Source organism: Microcebus murinus, chromosome 1 (assembly GCF_040939455.1).
Source record: "Microcebus murinus isolate Inina chromosome 1, M.murinus_Inina_mat1.0, whole genome shotgun sequence".
Lineage (NCBI taxonomy): Eukaryota > Metazoa > Chordata > Mammalia > Primates > Cheirogaleidae > Microcebus > Microcebus murinus.
In genome coordinates, this window is record NC_134104.1 from 115494128 (window position 1) to 115508708 (window position 14581).

The window sequence follows — 14581 nt, forward strand, 5'->3', positions numbered from 1 at the left end:
AATCCTAACATCTGAGAGAAGTACATGAAAAAACACACATCACTACTAAGGAATTAAATAGCTAAGAATGGAATGGGAAGGCGACTGAATCATGCTATAATTTGAGAATACAATTAAATTGGAACCATCAAAAATCAGTTTTTTAGAAGACTATCATAGACAAATACTAAGGGAAATTATGCAAAAAGGAAAGCACAATGACATTTTTCAAACCAAATTATTCTTTCCTAATATCAAGATTAGAAAGAATATGCCTGAAATCCCAAGGGTAAATAAAATCTTTTCTTGAGTTTTCATGCAGTTACCATCAATCCCACAAGGGGATGCTACAGCTCTACAATTGAGGAAGGAGGCTAAGAGTTTTACTTCTAATGTTAAAAGGAAATGGCATTCACATTTTTATATTTCCTTACACCTATGGAAGTATAAATGAATTAGCAGATGTTTATATCTTGCTGTATAAATTTTAGCAATTATACTTTGGGCAGGTTACTTAAAAATATCTATACTATAGGCCAAAAAAAAAAAAAAAAAAAAACCCACCAACCTATAGGAATATTAATTTGTTCTGAATGAAACATTCTGTTTGTTAATGCTCTTACATCCTGCCAAGGTATCTGCACAAAGTTGTGCCAAATTTGGAAAACATGTCTGGAGATAGTCTTACTTAAATACAGACACCCACAGTTCCTCCCAGAGCTCCTGAAAAGCATTATCAACTGAATATTAGCCCTGAAAGGCACAATAATTCATTTTTCCCTTCTGTACTGAGTAGTATAGCACACAATTTTAAAAACTTGACAAACTGAGTTTAGAAATTTTCATTTTAAAATGTATGCTGTTTTATGGAGGATAGAACACATGGTTTAGGGGGAAAGTGATGAGGCCAAAATATTCATCAATTTTTCATAGTGAAGTTTAATTTTCTTCTACTCCACAGATGCATTTTAGAAATTATAAGATACAAAATGCCATCATAAAGACTAATAAATCTTAGATATGTGTTAGGGAGTAGTAAAAATAAAATAAAAATTTTGAGTATCTAAAAATCAGTCTACAAGGGATAACTGCTTAAGGATGAAAGAGTATAAAATGAAGATATCTGATTGCCAATCAGGAGAGGCAGGCTCTTTTAAGGACAAACAAGACTGATGCCTACAAAAAACATCTACACACTCTTCTTCGAGGCAGCAGAAATTGAGTTCTAAAAAGTGGTCCTTAAAAGGCAAATGACAAAAGCATGTGTTCATTTATACTCAGTTGAAACCCATGACTAGCTTGAAAAGATCCTGGGCAATCTACTTGAAAGGACAGATACACATCTTTTTAAGTGATATGAAGATAGAAAAAACCAATAGTTTCATATCAATTCTGGTAGGAAAATCAACATTAATTTAATGTCTGAACACTAAGTTTAATCTCACATCATTTTAATATCACTATTAGAATCATGAAAAGGGAAAATAATATTGTAGCCATTATTGAACCCCTAGAGCTCCTGAAAAGCGTTATCAACTGAATCAGCTCAACAACATCAAGACCCTAGACCCGGTGTCCTCAAACTATGGCCTCTGGGCCACATGAGGGTGCTTTTTTACTTCAAAATAAGATATGTGCAGTGTGCATACAAATTTGTTCATAGTTTTTTAAAAACTATAATCAGGACCTCCAACAGTCTGAGAGACAGTAAACTGGCCCACTGTTTAAAAAGTTTGAGGACCCCTGCAGACATTCAGAAAATAACACTGGATCATCCGCAGGGCATTCCAATGGGGTGTGGTGAAGGAATATGACTGGTTGGTTCCCATAAACAACTGAGTCCCCCAAATAAAAAAAACCTTTGTTTTCAAATATCTACAGCTCCCATGACTACTAATAAAGCTTCTGAATTGCACATGTTGAATTGTGTCCAAGCATCTTCTTACATGGGCAACTCTTATATAATATTTTAAATGTTTTCCATTTCTCCTTAGAATTAAGATTGTTTTTGAACAGAAAAATATTCCTTGACAATTCAGTTCTTATATCTCAGCACCACAGGTCAAGTCATAAAACTATCGATGTTCTTATATTTTTGCAATAAATTAATGATCACTTCAATGATAATGACATATGGCTTATTCCATGGCAAATTTAAAATATGTTCATAGTAAGAATTTATTTGCATATACACTGGATTAAAGAGGATTAAACTATGGAATTCACTAGAATGCTTGTCTTCTTACCAGGCTTGATGAGAGGAATCATTTCTTAACACATTCACAGGAACCTTAATCTCACCTAGGAAAACATCTTGGACCAGGTTTCCATTGTTCCACAAGTCAATCCTGAAAATTGAAAACTGGCTTTACTTTTTGCAAACAATATTTAAGAGAACACATCACCGGTTTCAAATTACTTTGATTTGCATTATAGCATTTATTTTACATGCTTAAAAGAAAGAGATGTTAGCAATGACATATACTTCGCTATCCAGACAAGGAAAGCAAACTACTACAGTAGCTTTTATTGCAAAGGACAGAAAGTCATTTTAAATAGTGTAAAAGAAGGTACTTAAATTTCCTAGTTTGAAAGTCTAGGCTTTTTTTAGCTTATAGCAATAAGGGCTAGGTTACTTTGTTGAATTTGAGAAAATAAACCAACACAAGACTACAGTTTCTCTCTCGATTACAACCAATTAACATGTAAAGATAGGTGATTTAAAAAAATACATTACCTGATCACTCCAAACACATGATTAATATACCATTTAGATGAACACACTGTTAACACCACACCTACACATGCATTTATAACATTTTCTCTTCCCAAACAGAATAGATATTTAAGACCTAGGAAATAGCACAAACTTCAAACACATGCACCTGTTGAATTATCTTCTTACCTCACTGACATTTCTGTTAGACAGCAGATATGTTAAGAAGAATAAAAAAATTATTTCTAAATTGGCTGAGATATAATTTCTTTTCCATTCATTATGCTATGATCCAGAAATTTAATGAACAATTAAATTTGGGAAAAATTAAAAATTAATACAACATATAGGTAAAAATTAGGTCATCTCTGTTTATAAAATAAGTATATCTGGACTATTTCCACAAAGAAATCAGATTTTGAAAAGACAATTTTGATTTAAATTAGATGCATGTTCCTCTAAGTTTCATCAACCAACTTGCTATAGAGAATTCTAGTACAGTTGGTTCACCCACCTTTTTCAGTTAAATTTAGGATTTTCTTTTGGCATATACAGAAATCAGTTCTGTAAAACTTTAAGGCACATACCTAATTTCCAGCTTTTCAATGTCCTCCTCTTCTACCTGGAACTGGGACTTTCTGGTGTAACTACTGGATCTGGTTACCTGTAAACGAAATATTTTAGTAAAAAAAATTTTTTTAAGTAGCCTTCTTTTACTAGAATTTAAAAATGATCATCCTCAAAATATTCAATCGTAGATATAAACATAGGAAAATGCCTAAGTTTTACCCAAAACTTGAATATAAAACAACTGTGGAAGTAGCTGACAGGTAAGAATAAGGGTATAAAAAAAATCAAAAGAATCTTTGCCTCCATACCATTCCTGTCAACCTAATATATAGCAACATTAGGTTCTCTGGCTGATAGGTAGTCAGTCAGCTGGTGACTCAAAGGGTGAAAACATCCTATTTCAAAGAAGCTGCATTTGCTTAGTACTGTTTAAAGACTTCCCCACATTTCTCAAGATACCAATCCTACCTGTACTTCCCTTTCACATCTTTGCTAAAAATATCAAGGCCATTGGCAGGAACTTCCTCAGTGACTATCCACCTTGATGAGTTTTCTCATCCTTTTCTCAACTACAGGATCAGACCATTCTCCTCTTTTCTAAGGCTATCCCACCCAAAGTATGCAATAAGCATGCAGAAAGCATTATTCAATTTATTTTAAATTATAGCTTTCTTTACCAGCTTGTTCACTTCACTCAAGTCTAAGAAAAATTCTCCCCTTATGTTATGGTCTATCTCTTTCCTTTCTTAGACAAATATTTTAAAACTGCAATCCATTCTTAAAGCCTGTACTTCCTCACTACCTACTCACTACAGTAACTCCTTATAATCTGACATCCTCAGAGATCACCCTCCTAAAATCTTTCTTCATTGTCAAATCTGATGATCAATTAACAGTTCTCACCTTCCTTGACCTCCCTATCTGATGCAGTGATCACAAAACTACACCTCCTTTCCCAAAAACACTTTTTCTTTCAGTTTGCCTAGGCACTATCCTGACAACCTTCTGCTGCTTTGTTTCTTCCTCAGAATTTATAAATATGGGTATTCTCCAAGGTTTTATGTCTCATTTTGCTCTAAAAACAACTTGGAGCTGCACAATGCTATATGGTTTACAAAGTGCTTTCACATCCATTATCTCCTTTATCAGAACACTGTTCTGAGGGGGGAAGGGTTAGATTTATTATCCTCATCTTGAAAATGAGGAAGCTAAATTATAGAAATTAAGTGACATACTCAAAGTTGAATACTTAGTAAGTGGCAGAACTGAGATTCTTCACTTTTCTCTTTTATTGTATGCCTCCACTCCCTTGGCTTTTTTGACTCTCCGTAAACAGATCTTGAGTCTTAATCTACAACAGCTATTACCCATCTTAAATTTTAGTTATGAATTGCCTAATGGAGGATTTTATATGTTAGACCAAGCATTATGCTACAAAATTAAGACACTTAAATGTTTCTTTCTCCTAACTTTTCTATTTTTCCAGATTTGAAACCATGTGGACAACATTCAACTCCTTCCTTTCTCTCTGCTTCTATAACCAATTTGTTATCTTGCCTTTTGGAGTATCTTTCTCATCTGCCCTTTCTGTATTACTCTCTTGAAACAGATGCCCCTCCTCCTTTTTTTTTTTTTTACACAAAAACTACAACAGTCTACTGATCTTTATTCTCTCTTCCTAAGCCACCTGGTCACAGATCATAGTTAATTCTTTCTAAAACACTGCTTTGCCATTATAACTTCCAAGCTCAAAAATATTCAATTCATTTAATCACCCGGCAGGCACTCAAGGACTTTCATCAGCCAGTCCTATTTTATCTTTCTGATAATAGTTCCCATTATTTCCTTACATAAACACAGTTAAATCATTACTTGTCCATTGGATGTAATTCTGCTTTTCTGTTTCTGTGCCTCTGCTCAATGTTCCTTGTCTCTATTACATTTCCTTTTTACTTACCAAAATTCATTCTTTCTTCAAGATGTTCCTGACCACTTCAGCTGGGGCAGAATCTACCATGAAGCATGGTCGATTCCATACTATTTGACATTTAAGGTGTGTGGACTAATGGAGAGTGTGAATAGCCCTTTAAGTTGCTGTCTTTTTTGTTATCCCCGGGTTAGATGTAATAATACATCTGCACCAGGTCCTTAGCCAGGAAATGTAAAGTCTCACATTAGTATATTTTCTTTTATTTTTTTCTCCCTTGCTTCCATCCCCACAGTTCACATACTTCACTTTTGGCATTTTCTTTAGCCTGTGTTGCTTTATTAAAGTACAGTTATCGGGCATCACTAGATGTAACTTCACTTTCTCCACTTTGAAATACCAAGAAAAACACACACATAGAAGAAAAAGTGTAAAATGTAACTCCTTTTTTCAAACCTTCCCTACATGTTATTACAATATCAACTGCAACTGTTCCACTATTAGAACATAATATTTTAGGAGAGTTTGATTTTTATTTTTTTCTGTAGTTTTCAAATAATATGAAGAAGGTTTTCTTTTCTTTCTTTCTTTCTTTTTTAAGATAGGGTCTAACTTTGTCACCTGGGCTGGTGTTCAGTCACAGCTCACTACAATCTCAAACTCCTGGGTTCAAGCCATCCTTCTGCCTCAGCCTCCTGGGCAGCTAGGACTACAGCTGTGTACCACAATGCCTGGCTAATTTTTAAAATTTTTTGTAGAGATAGGGTCTATGTTGCCTGGGCTGTTTGAAAAGGGATTTCTTTAACAAAGGCTCCAGAAGTAAAGAACTCCAAAGAACTGTATTTGAGACAACTTCAAGGCAGCTAAAGATCTCTATGGAAATAAGCATGTGTCCACAGAGTGAATTAGTCTAAAAAAAAACTTTAATAAGGCTCTAACCATATAATATTTTACAGTCTCAAAGGATTCTCACATGCTTTGGGCATTAGAAAAACTCTCGGAGTCAGGCAGGGCTGCTGTTTTCCTTTATATTAATAGTACTAACCTTTCACAAAATAAGAAACCTGAGTCTCATTAAATGACTCTCAAAGTCCACTAGGACTGGAGCTCAGATCTACTGAATGACAGTCATACTTACATTACTAGTGGTTTGCAAATGGTATGCTGTGGGAATCCTGCCTCTCAGTTTGAGGGCTGGACAGGGTGGGGGAGGTTGTGGAAGAGAGTGTGATAGGATGACTGGTGAGTGGGAGTGCCTTAGCCTTTGCCACTCCCAAGTCAGAGTTCTGCTTTTATTCGTTTTTAAATGCTGGGCCTCCATGGCATTACACCATTTTCAGGAGAGAAATGCTTAGTTACATTAGTTGATAAAATGATTTCTATGGCTATGGTTTGAAAAAAGAAATCAACTAGCATTCAATATTAAATATTTAATGTTAACATTTACATAAAACAAAAAATTACCTCAAAATAAAAGATTTCATTAAACTGCGGATTGCTTGTTTTCTTCTTTACTTTTGTCTTCTTTTGGTCATTCCTGTTCCAATGTGGTAGAGTTTTACCTTGTAGAACTTAACAGTACACAATTATAAAACATGCTATGTCCAACCAGGGAGCCTGACCTCTGTTTAAAAGTTAAGGTGATTCAGGGAAGACCACAGTTTTAAATATTACTTAGGGGAAAAATTAATGTGTTCCTACAAACTCAAATCAAAGAATATTCAAGCTTGGTATATCCTATATATACCAAGGTTATATTATTCTTTCTATGGCTGTACTAGACTGCCAAGCTTTTGAGGGGTTTTTAAAACAAATTATATTTATATAAGCAACTCAGAATATATATTGAGAAGGGAGACAATGAAATTTATCTATGTTGAAAAATATCCAAGGAACATAAAATATATTCTTAACTTAGTTTATTTCTTGGGCTTCAGCTAAGATAATGACTTTTTTTTAAAAAAAGAAAAACCGTTTTTTTTGAAATAATTATAGAGTAAGAGAGATTACAAAGAAATGTATAGGGAAATACCATGGCTTTACTCAGTCTCCCCCAACAATAACATGGTACAATAGCAAAACCAACAGTGACTTTTTTCCCCTTAAGACAAGAAATAAGTGGCATAAAACACAAATTCATATGCCAAATAGTTTCTAACTGTATGTTACTGAACAATTACACTAAAGAATATGTCAGGTACAGATTTAAAAAAATAGCTATACTAGGTTGAACATTTTAACATGCAAAAATAAATCCCTCTGATAACATTTAATGTTATAAGATTGAGTATCTGCTTTTAAATTTAAAACCATCTGTAATAATAATAGCATATCATTATTTGAGCACCCAGTAAGTACTTGGCATGGTAGTAGGCACATACATAAATACATTTTTCAAAGTGATATATTAGTAATTTTCTAAAAAATAAGAATAACTCGAGATTTTGGGGTTGAGAAGGGGTGTGTGTCTGTGTGTTATATATGTCTGTGTGTGCATGTGTGCACGTGTGTGTTGAGGGAATATTGTGCATTTTGCGTCCTGATTTTAAACATTCAATTTGTAGACACAGTTCAGACTAATCAATTCCTTAAAGAAACCACAATGAAGTTATATTATACAAAGTATTGTAAGTGCTATAGGTTTTTTCATAAATTATGAAATCATTAAATCAATAATATGGCAACACTTCCCCATGCTCTAGTACTTCAGCAGTTTGTTTATAGCTTGGAATTCTCTTTGTAGAGGATAGATCTCATGAGTAGAAAGGCAATTTTCATTCCTGAGCTGCTTTCCAGATAAAAATATGAAAATTACCTTGTTTTTCTGAGAAGGTATTTATTAAAACAGGATTTTACCTGCATAAAATTTGGACATGTAAAAGTAGGAATACTGATAAACGAAGAAGTTTATGTTTTAAAGTACTACATTAACAGTATAAAACTGAGGTTGTTCCCCACAGATTAAGAGTCTGGTAGATTTGAAATGGCACCCATTTTCTTTCTGTAAAAAGAGGACTTGGTTGTTTACAAGCATATGACAGAACTCATAAAGATTTTTCTTTCAAAGCATTCATTACTTTGCATCATAACTATTCAGCATTTGCTTTTAGACCCTTAAATTTCAAATTTTAAATCAAACTTTAAAACTTAAAAACCTAACAATAATTTAATAAACATTACCTAGAAGGGCCCACCAGAGAAACTGTTGCATAAGGGTCACAGCTTTGTCCATTTATGAGAGGCAACCCATGGCATGCCTTGATGCTGAAGTAGAACAAAAGAGGTTTAACATATTAGAGTCACATTAAACAATATAAAACATTATCTTTAAATATCAATTAATATATTTAAAAGGTTCAAAATTGTTTTCTGCATGTCTGCAGTTGTTTGGTTATATATCACCTACCCAAAATATAGGTATATATGCATTTATTTATTTATGCTATGTCTTCAAAATAGGACTAAATAGGAATATCACAAGCAGTCCTGAGACTAGCAAATACAGGTTGAGTATACCAAATCTGAAGATCTGAAATCTGAAATCCAAAATCCTCCAAATCCAAAGCTTTTTGAGTGCTGACAGGATGCTCAAAGGAAAAGGTCACTGAAGCATTTTGGATTTTGGGTTTTTGGATTTGGGATGCTCAAGCAGTAATAATATATAATGCAAATATTCCAAATTCCAAAATAATCACAAATATTAAACACTTCTGGTCCCACGCATTTCGGATAAGAGATACTCAACCTGTAATATTTAACACACTTCCTCCAGCTAAATACCTAACAAGGTACATTTTGTGGTTTGATAATACATCAAAACTGCTGTGGCTTCTACAGAGGAAAAGAGAGTGGTGCAAACCTTAAAGGAGAAACTACAAATCAAACGAGCTCTATGGCGTCATATCCTCTGCTAAAGCATGAATGACAAACAAGGAAACAACTGTGGTTTCCACTTAAAAATCTGATTCATAAATATAGGGCAAGACTCACATAATTATTAGTAACAGATCCTGCACAGTCTGAAGTAAATGTTTTAGACTATAAAAACCAAGGTCATCTAATCCACTCCACAGATTATTTAACTATTGGTATTTACAGAGAACACAGAATCTGACTTACTGTTTTCTGTTCTTCAAATTTTCTCATTACTGAATTACTGAATATTACTGAATTTTAATATCTAAGGGTCTGCATTTCCTAATGCCTAATTTCTCTCCATAACCCACAGATCACACATATGGCTGAAGTACAAATGGTGTACTTCCGAGTAAAGAGAGAAATGATAGTATGACTCATTTCTATTAAACTGAGCATCAAAATTCAAATTAAAAAAATGTTAAACTAACCAAAGAAAGCACAGGCCAAGAAAATAATTCTGGTTTTTAATATTAAGCTCAGGTACAGTCAAATTTTCCCACCACATACACTATTTGAAAGTTACATTTCTCAGCTAAACCTCAAAATGACACCGGATTTTTATATAGCATTTGCAATGTACTACGCACTTTCACAGAATGTACCTAATTCTCATAACTACCTTTGAGAAGATATTATCATGCCATTTTAAAGAAGAAAGTAAGGCTCAAGGAGGTTAAGTGAAAAAGTAACAACGTAAGGCTCAAAGAGGTAAGGCAACTTGCAAGAAGCAGGCCGTGAAGCAACTTCTACTTTCTTAACTATGTTGCTAAAGTCTAGTGCCCTTCTACATTCCCATTGTGCCTAAAATATTGTTATTACTCTCCTTGCAACACCAAATTTATCTCATACATACTAATTATGAGAAATTTTAATGACAGAAATCTAATTTACTATAATTTTATGAGTTATGAGAAAAATGCAATACAGTATTAAAAAGCTTACAAAAATACCCCACAACCACAACAAAACTCATAAAACAAAACAAAGCTCATAAACCAAAAGAATAAGTGTATAAAAATCATCAGAAATTATCTTTAATTTTTAAGCATAAGATGGTTAAAAATTGGGTATTCTGCCATACTTAAGTTGGTTTTTCACGCATTTTGCTTTTTCTTCTCCCTCAGGGATACCAATAATTCTATTAGCTTGTTTTACTTAGTCTCATATTTCTCTCAGTGATTGTTTATTCTTCTTCATTCTCTTTTCTATATTTTTGACTGACTGGGTTAATATGAAAGCCTTGTCTTCAAGCTCTGAAATTCTTTCTTCTGCTTGGTCTAGTCTGTTGTTAAGGCTTTCTGCTATATTATGAAATTCCCTAAGTGAATTATTTAAGCTCTTATTTAAGTTCTATCTTTTCTTGCATTATTTATCTCTTTAGAGAATTTTTCATTCATATCCTGAATTAATTTTTTGGTTTCTTTGTGTTGTTTTTCAATTTCTTTATCAATCTCATTCAACTTATTTGCCATCTGATATTTCAACAATTTCCTTTAGGTTGGTAATCATTGCTAGAGACCTAATGTGATTCTTTGAGGGTGCAGAAACAGCTGTGTGCATTGCCAGAATTCTTATCCTGGTTCTTTCTTATCTAAAACCTCTTCTCTTGGCTCAAAACAGGTTTGCAGTACACTTCTTCTCCTTTGCTGGAACTCTCTTACTTAGTGAAAGAAGAAGTCCCTGGAAGGTGCATGTGTGTCCTACTCTGGAAGACTGACCTGGCATGAGAAGGGCAGATGCACTGAGAGCCTGTAACACAGCTTTTCTCCTATGTTGTCCTGTTCCCCTGTGGTTGTCACAGTCCAAACAGGTGCCAGAGGATATTCATGCAGAGTCACAGCCACTTGTGCAGGGCAGGGCCATAGTGGCTGGGTGGCTCACAGCTGGTGGGATCATGGAGGCACACAGCACAGTGCAGGAGAATTTTGGCAGCTGGAGCCTTTTCTTTGCCCAGGACTGGTAGTGGCAGCTACTAGAGGCCATGGGGACCTGCTCTGCTCGGACTCCCCACTACCAGGAGTGGGGAGGGCACACAGCATTTGTGTGCACACATGCACACATGAGGGCACACATCTCAAAACATGTGAGAGTGCCTGCCCTGCCTGCTCCCTTTCCAGCCTAGTAGGAATAATGGTGAAGCAACTACAGAGGAGCTGACCCCTGTGTAGACCGGGAACTCTGGAGCTGAGAGCTTAGAATGGCTTCAATTGAAGTGATCTGGAATTGGAAGCCAGTGGGACCCTGCTGTGCCTGCTTTCTGGTGCAATGCTGGTCTCTGAGCAGCTCCCTGATCAGTCTGGAGGTCTGCTGTGATGGTGGTGGTGGTGGGGCCCTTGCAGCTTGGGTTACAGTATCTGCAGGGGTAGCGTGGAGGCCCGGAGTTCTATCCTCTGACTTTTTTACATATCCCCATTTTTTAAAGCACTTCCTTACTCTTTGGCTCCACAAGATGCCCCAGGTTCATCTCATATTTTCCTTGCCCAAGCCCTGAAATCAGACACTGCTAAAAAGGAGTCCAGGTTCTTTTATTGAAGCTGCACTAATACTGTAGCCATTAGCCACAGTATTTTAAAATTGTAATTAATTTTACACAAAATAAAAAATTTAGTTCTTCAGTCATACTGGCCATAATTCAAGTTTTCAATAGCCACACATGGCTTATGGCTACTGTTTTGGACAGTGAAGATGTAAAACAGTTTCTTATCACAGAAAGATCTACTAGACAGTGCTGATTGAAGAATAGTATTTAGAAACCAAGATAAAGGTGCTAAGTATGGTCATTACTACTGGAATGACATTGCTTCTAGGCCTTCTTAGTGAACAGAGCTAGCGTACACACACAAACACACCCCCCACTCCATTTTTTTTTTTTTTTTGGGAGAAGTCTGCATTCAAAGGAAAGCACAGAAATATTAATGATAAATAGGGGTGGAGTGTAGGTTGGCAGAGATAAGGTCTGGGGAGGCATGTTTTTTAGGATGGGAAATACTAGAACATGTTTATTATGTTGGTGGTGAGACCATCCAGGGGAAAGGGAAAAGCTGATGAAAGAGGAGAAAGAAGGAATAAACGAAGGAGCAAAGTCCTTGAATAGGGTAAACAGATGGAATCCACAGCTCAGATGAAAGAATTCACTTTCAACAAGAGAAGGGGTGCCTCCTTAACTATAACATAAGAACAAAATGATGGCTGCAAATACAAGTTTACAGATTTAGATTTAGGAGACATAACCAGTTTCTAGTCTTGGGTGACAGAGAACTTTGTAGTATATTAGAGAATCACTGTAAAACTCCAGTGCAGATAAAAGTGCCCACATGAGGTCTGTGATGACAAATTTAAAGTGAAATCAGGCCGGGCATGGTGGCTCATGCCTGTAATTCTAGCACTCTGGGGGGCTGAGGTGGGTGGATCTTTTGAGCTCAGGAGTTCAAGACCAGCCTGAGCAAGAGCTCAGGCCCCATCTCTACTAGAGACCCCGTCTCTACTAAAAAAAAAAAAAAATAAATAATAATAATAATAGAAATTAGCTGGACAACTAAAAAATATATATGTATAAAATAAACTGGGCATGGTGGCACATGCCTATAGGCCCAGCTACTCAGGAGGCTGAGACAGTAGGATTGCTTGATCCCAGGAGTTTGAGGTTGCTGTGAACTAGGCTGACACTACAGCACTCTAGCCTGGGCAACAGAGTGAGACTCTGTCTGAAAAAAAAATAAATAAGTAAATAAAGTGAAATTGCCCTGTGTGATTTTCTTCAGTAATATTCAGGTGCAGATTGAACACAGGAGAGGCTGTGGCATTCATTCATATTAGGGTTTTTCCAGATAAATAAGAGGAAGGAAGAGAGAAGAGCATGGAAGTTAGAGAACCTGTAAGAAATGACCATGGTGACAGATCATGGAAAAAGATATAGATGGAAGTCAAAATAGGTAAAATGGGTAAGAACATGGTGAAGATCAGTAGATAGTGGTCTTAGTAAAGTTCAAAAAATGCTGCAGCAGGGACCTTCGAGGTCTGGAGGATAATACCAACTACTAGAATATGAATCTTTCCAAGTTACCCCCCAAATCAAAAATTCAGCAAAGAACACAAAGAAAACCATAATAAAATCAGGCCTGCAGCACTACTAAATAACTGGGGATATCATGAACTTCAAAATATCTGTAAAGGTGACAAATCAACAATAAATTCCACAAAGCTACCACTGGAGCTCTGTTGCTGCAATTCAGTGAGTATGGAGAGTGGAGGCTTAAAAAAAACTCTGTGAAAAAGAAGAGAAGGAAAAGAAGAATACAGACCAGCACGTGTTCACATAAAGACCTTTCTGTGAACATTTACAGTAGCTTTCTTTGTAATACCTCCAAACTGCCAGAGGTGTCACAGAGGTGGTTAAGTTAGGAGCTTAAACATCTACTTCCACCTGACAATAAATGAGTAAGCATTCTCCTTCTTCCACCAGCACATCAGAGGCAGAAGATTAAATAAGATCCAGAGTTTCAGAACATAATACTCAAAACGTCCAAGATACAACTGAAAATCACTCCTCATATCAAGAACCAGGAAAACCTCAACCTAAACGAGAAAAGACAACAAATGCAAACCATGATGATATGAATGCTGGAATTATCTGACAAGGATTTGAAAGTAGCCATCATAAAAATGATTCAATGAGTAACTATGAATATGCTTAAAACAAACAAAAGAAAGTCTTAACAAAATAATATAAAGTCTCAACAAAGAAATAAAAGATATAAAGAAAAACCAAATGTAAATTTTAGAACTTAAAAATACAATAACCAAAAGAAAAAACTCCATAGGGGCTCAACAGAAGAATGAAGAGGGTAGAGAAAAGAATCAGTGAACTTGAAGACAGAACAATAGAAATTACTCAATATGGAAAATTGGATATGCTGAAGAATGAAACTGGACCCCTATCTCTCATCATATACAAAAATCAACAAGATGTATTAAAGACTTGAATGTAAGACCTGAAACTATAAAAACACCAAAAGATAACCTAGAGACAACTCTTCTGGACATTGATCTAGGCAAAGAATTCATGACTAAGATTTCAAAAGCACAGGCAACAAACAACAACAACAAAAAAATTGGGACTTAATAAAGCTTCAAAGCTTCTGCACAGCAAAATAAATAATCAACAGAATGAACAGACAACCTACAGAATGAAAGAAAATATCTGCAAACTATATATCCAACAAAGGACTAATATTTAGAATTTACAAAGGCCTCAACTCAACAACAACAACAAAAAAACTCTCAAATAACCCCATTAAAAAGTGGGCTAAGGACATGAACAGTCATTTTTCAAAAGAAGACAAACATATGGCCAAAAAACATAGGAAAAATGTTCAACTTCACTTATCATTAGAGAAATGAAAATTAAAACCACAATGAGATATTATCTTATACCAATTACAATGGCTATTTTTAAAAAGACAAAAAAATAA

The 14581-nt window shown here is 35.2% G+C and overlaps 1 protein-coding gene across 2 annotated transcripts in view; it reads right to left on the reverse strand.

Moving 5' to 3' along the window:
• The window catches only part of RASA2 (RAS p21 protein activator 2), a 117036-nt gene that overhangs the window by 42271 nt on the left and 60184 nt on the right, over window positions 1-14581 (reverse strand). For both annotated transcript variants that reach the window (XM_076005021.1, XM_076005019.1), the window contains exons 6-9: window positions 8373-8456; window positions 6657-6729; window positions 3283-3359; window positions 2226-2327 (exon numbers count right to left, since the gene is read on the reverse strand). In XM_076005021.1, coding sequence (XP_075861136.1) covers window positions 2226-2327; window positions 3283-3359; window positions 6657-6729; window positions 8373-8456 — 336 coding nt within the window. The remainder of the gene's footprint in view (window positions 1-2225; window positions 2328-3282; window positions 3360-6656; window positions 6730-8372; window positions 8457-14581) is intronic.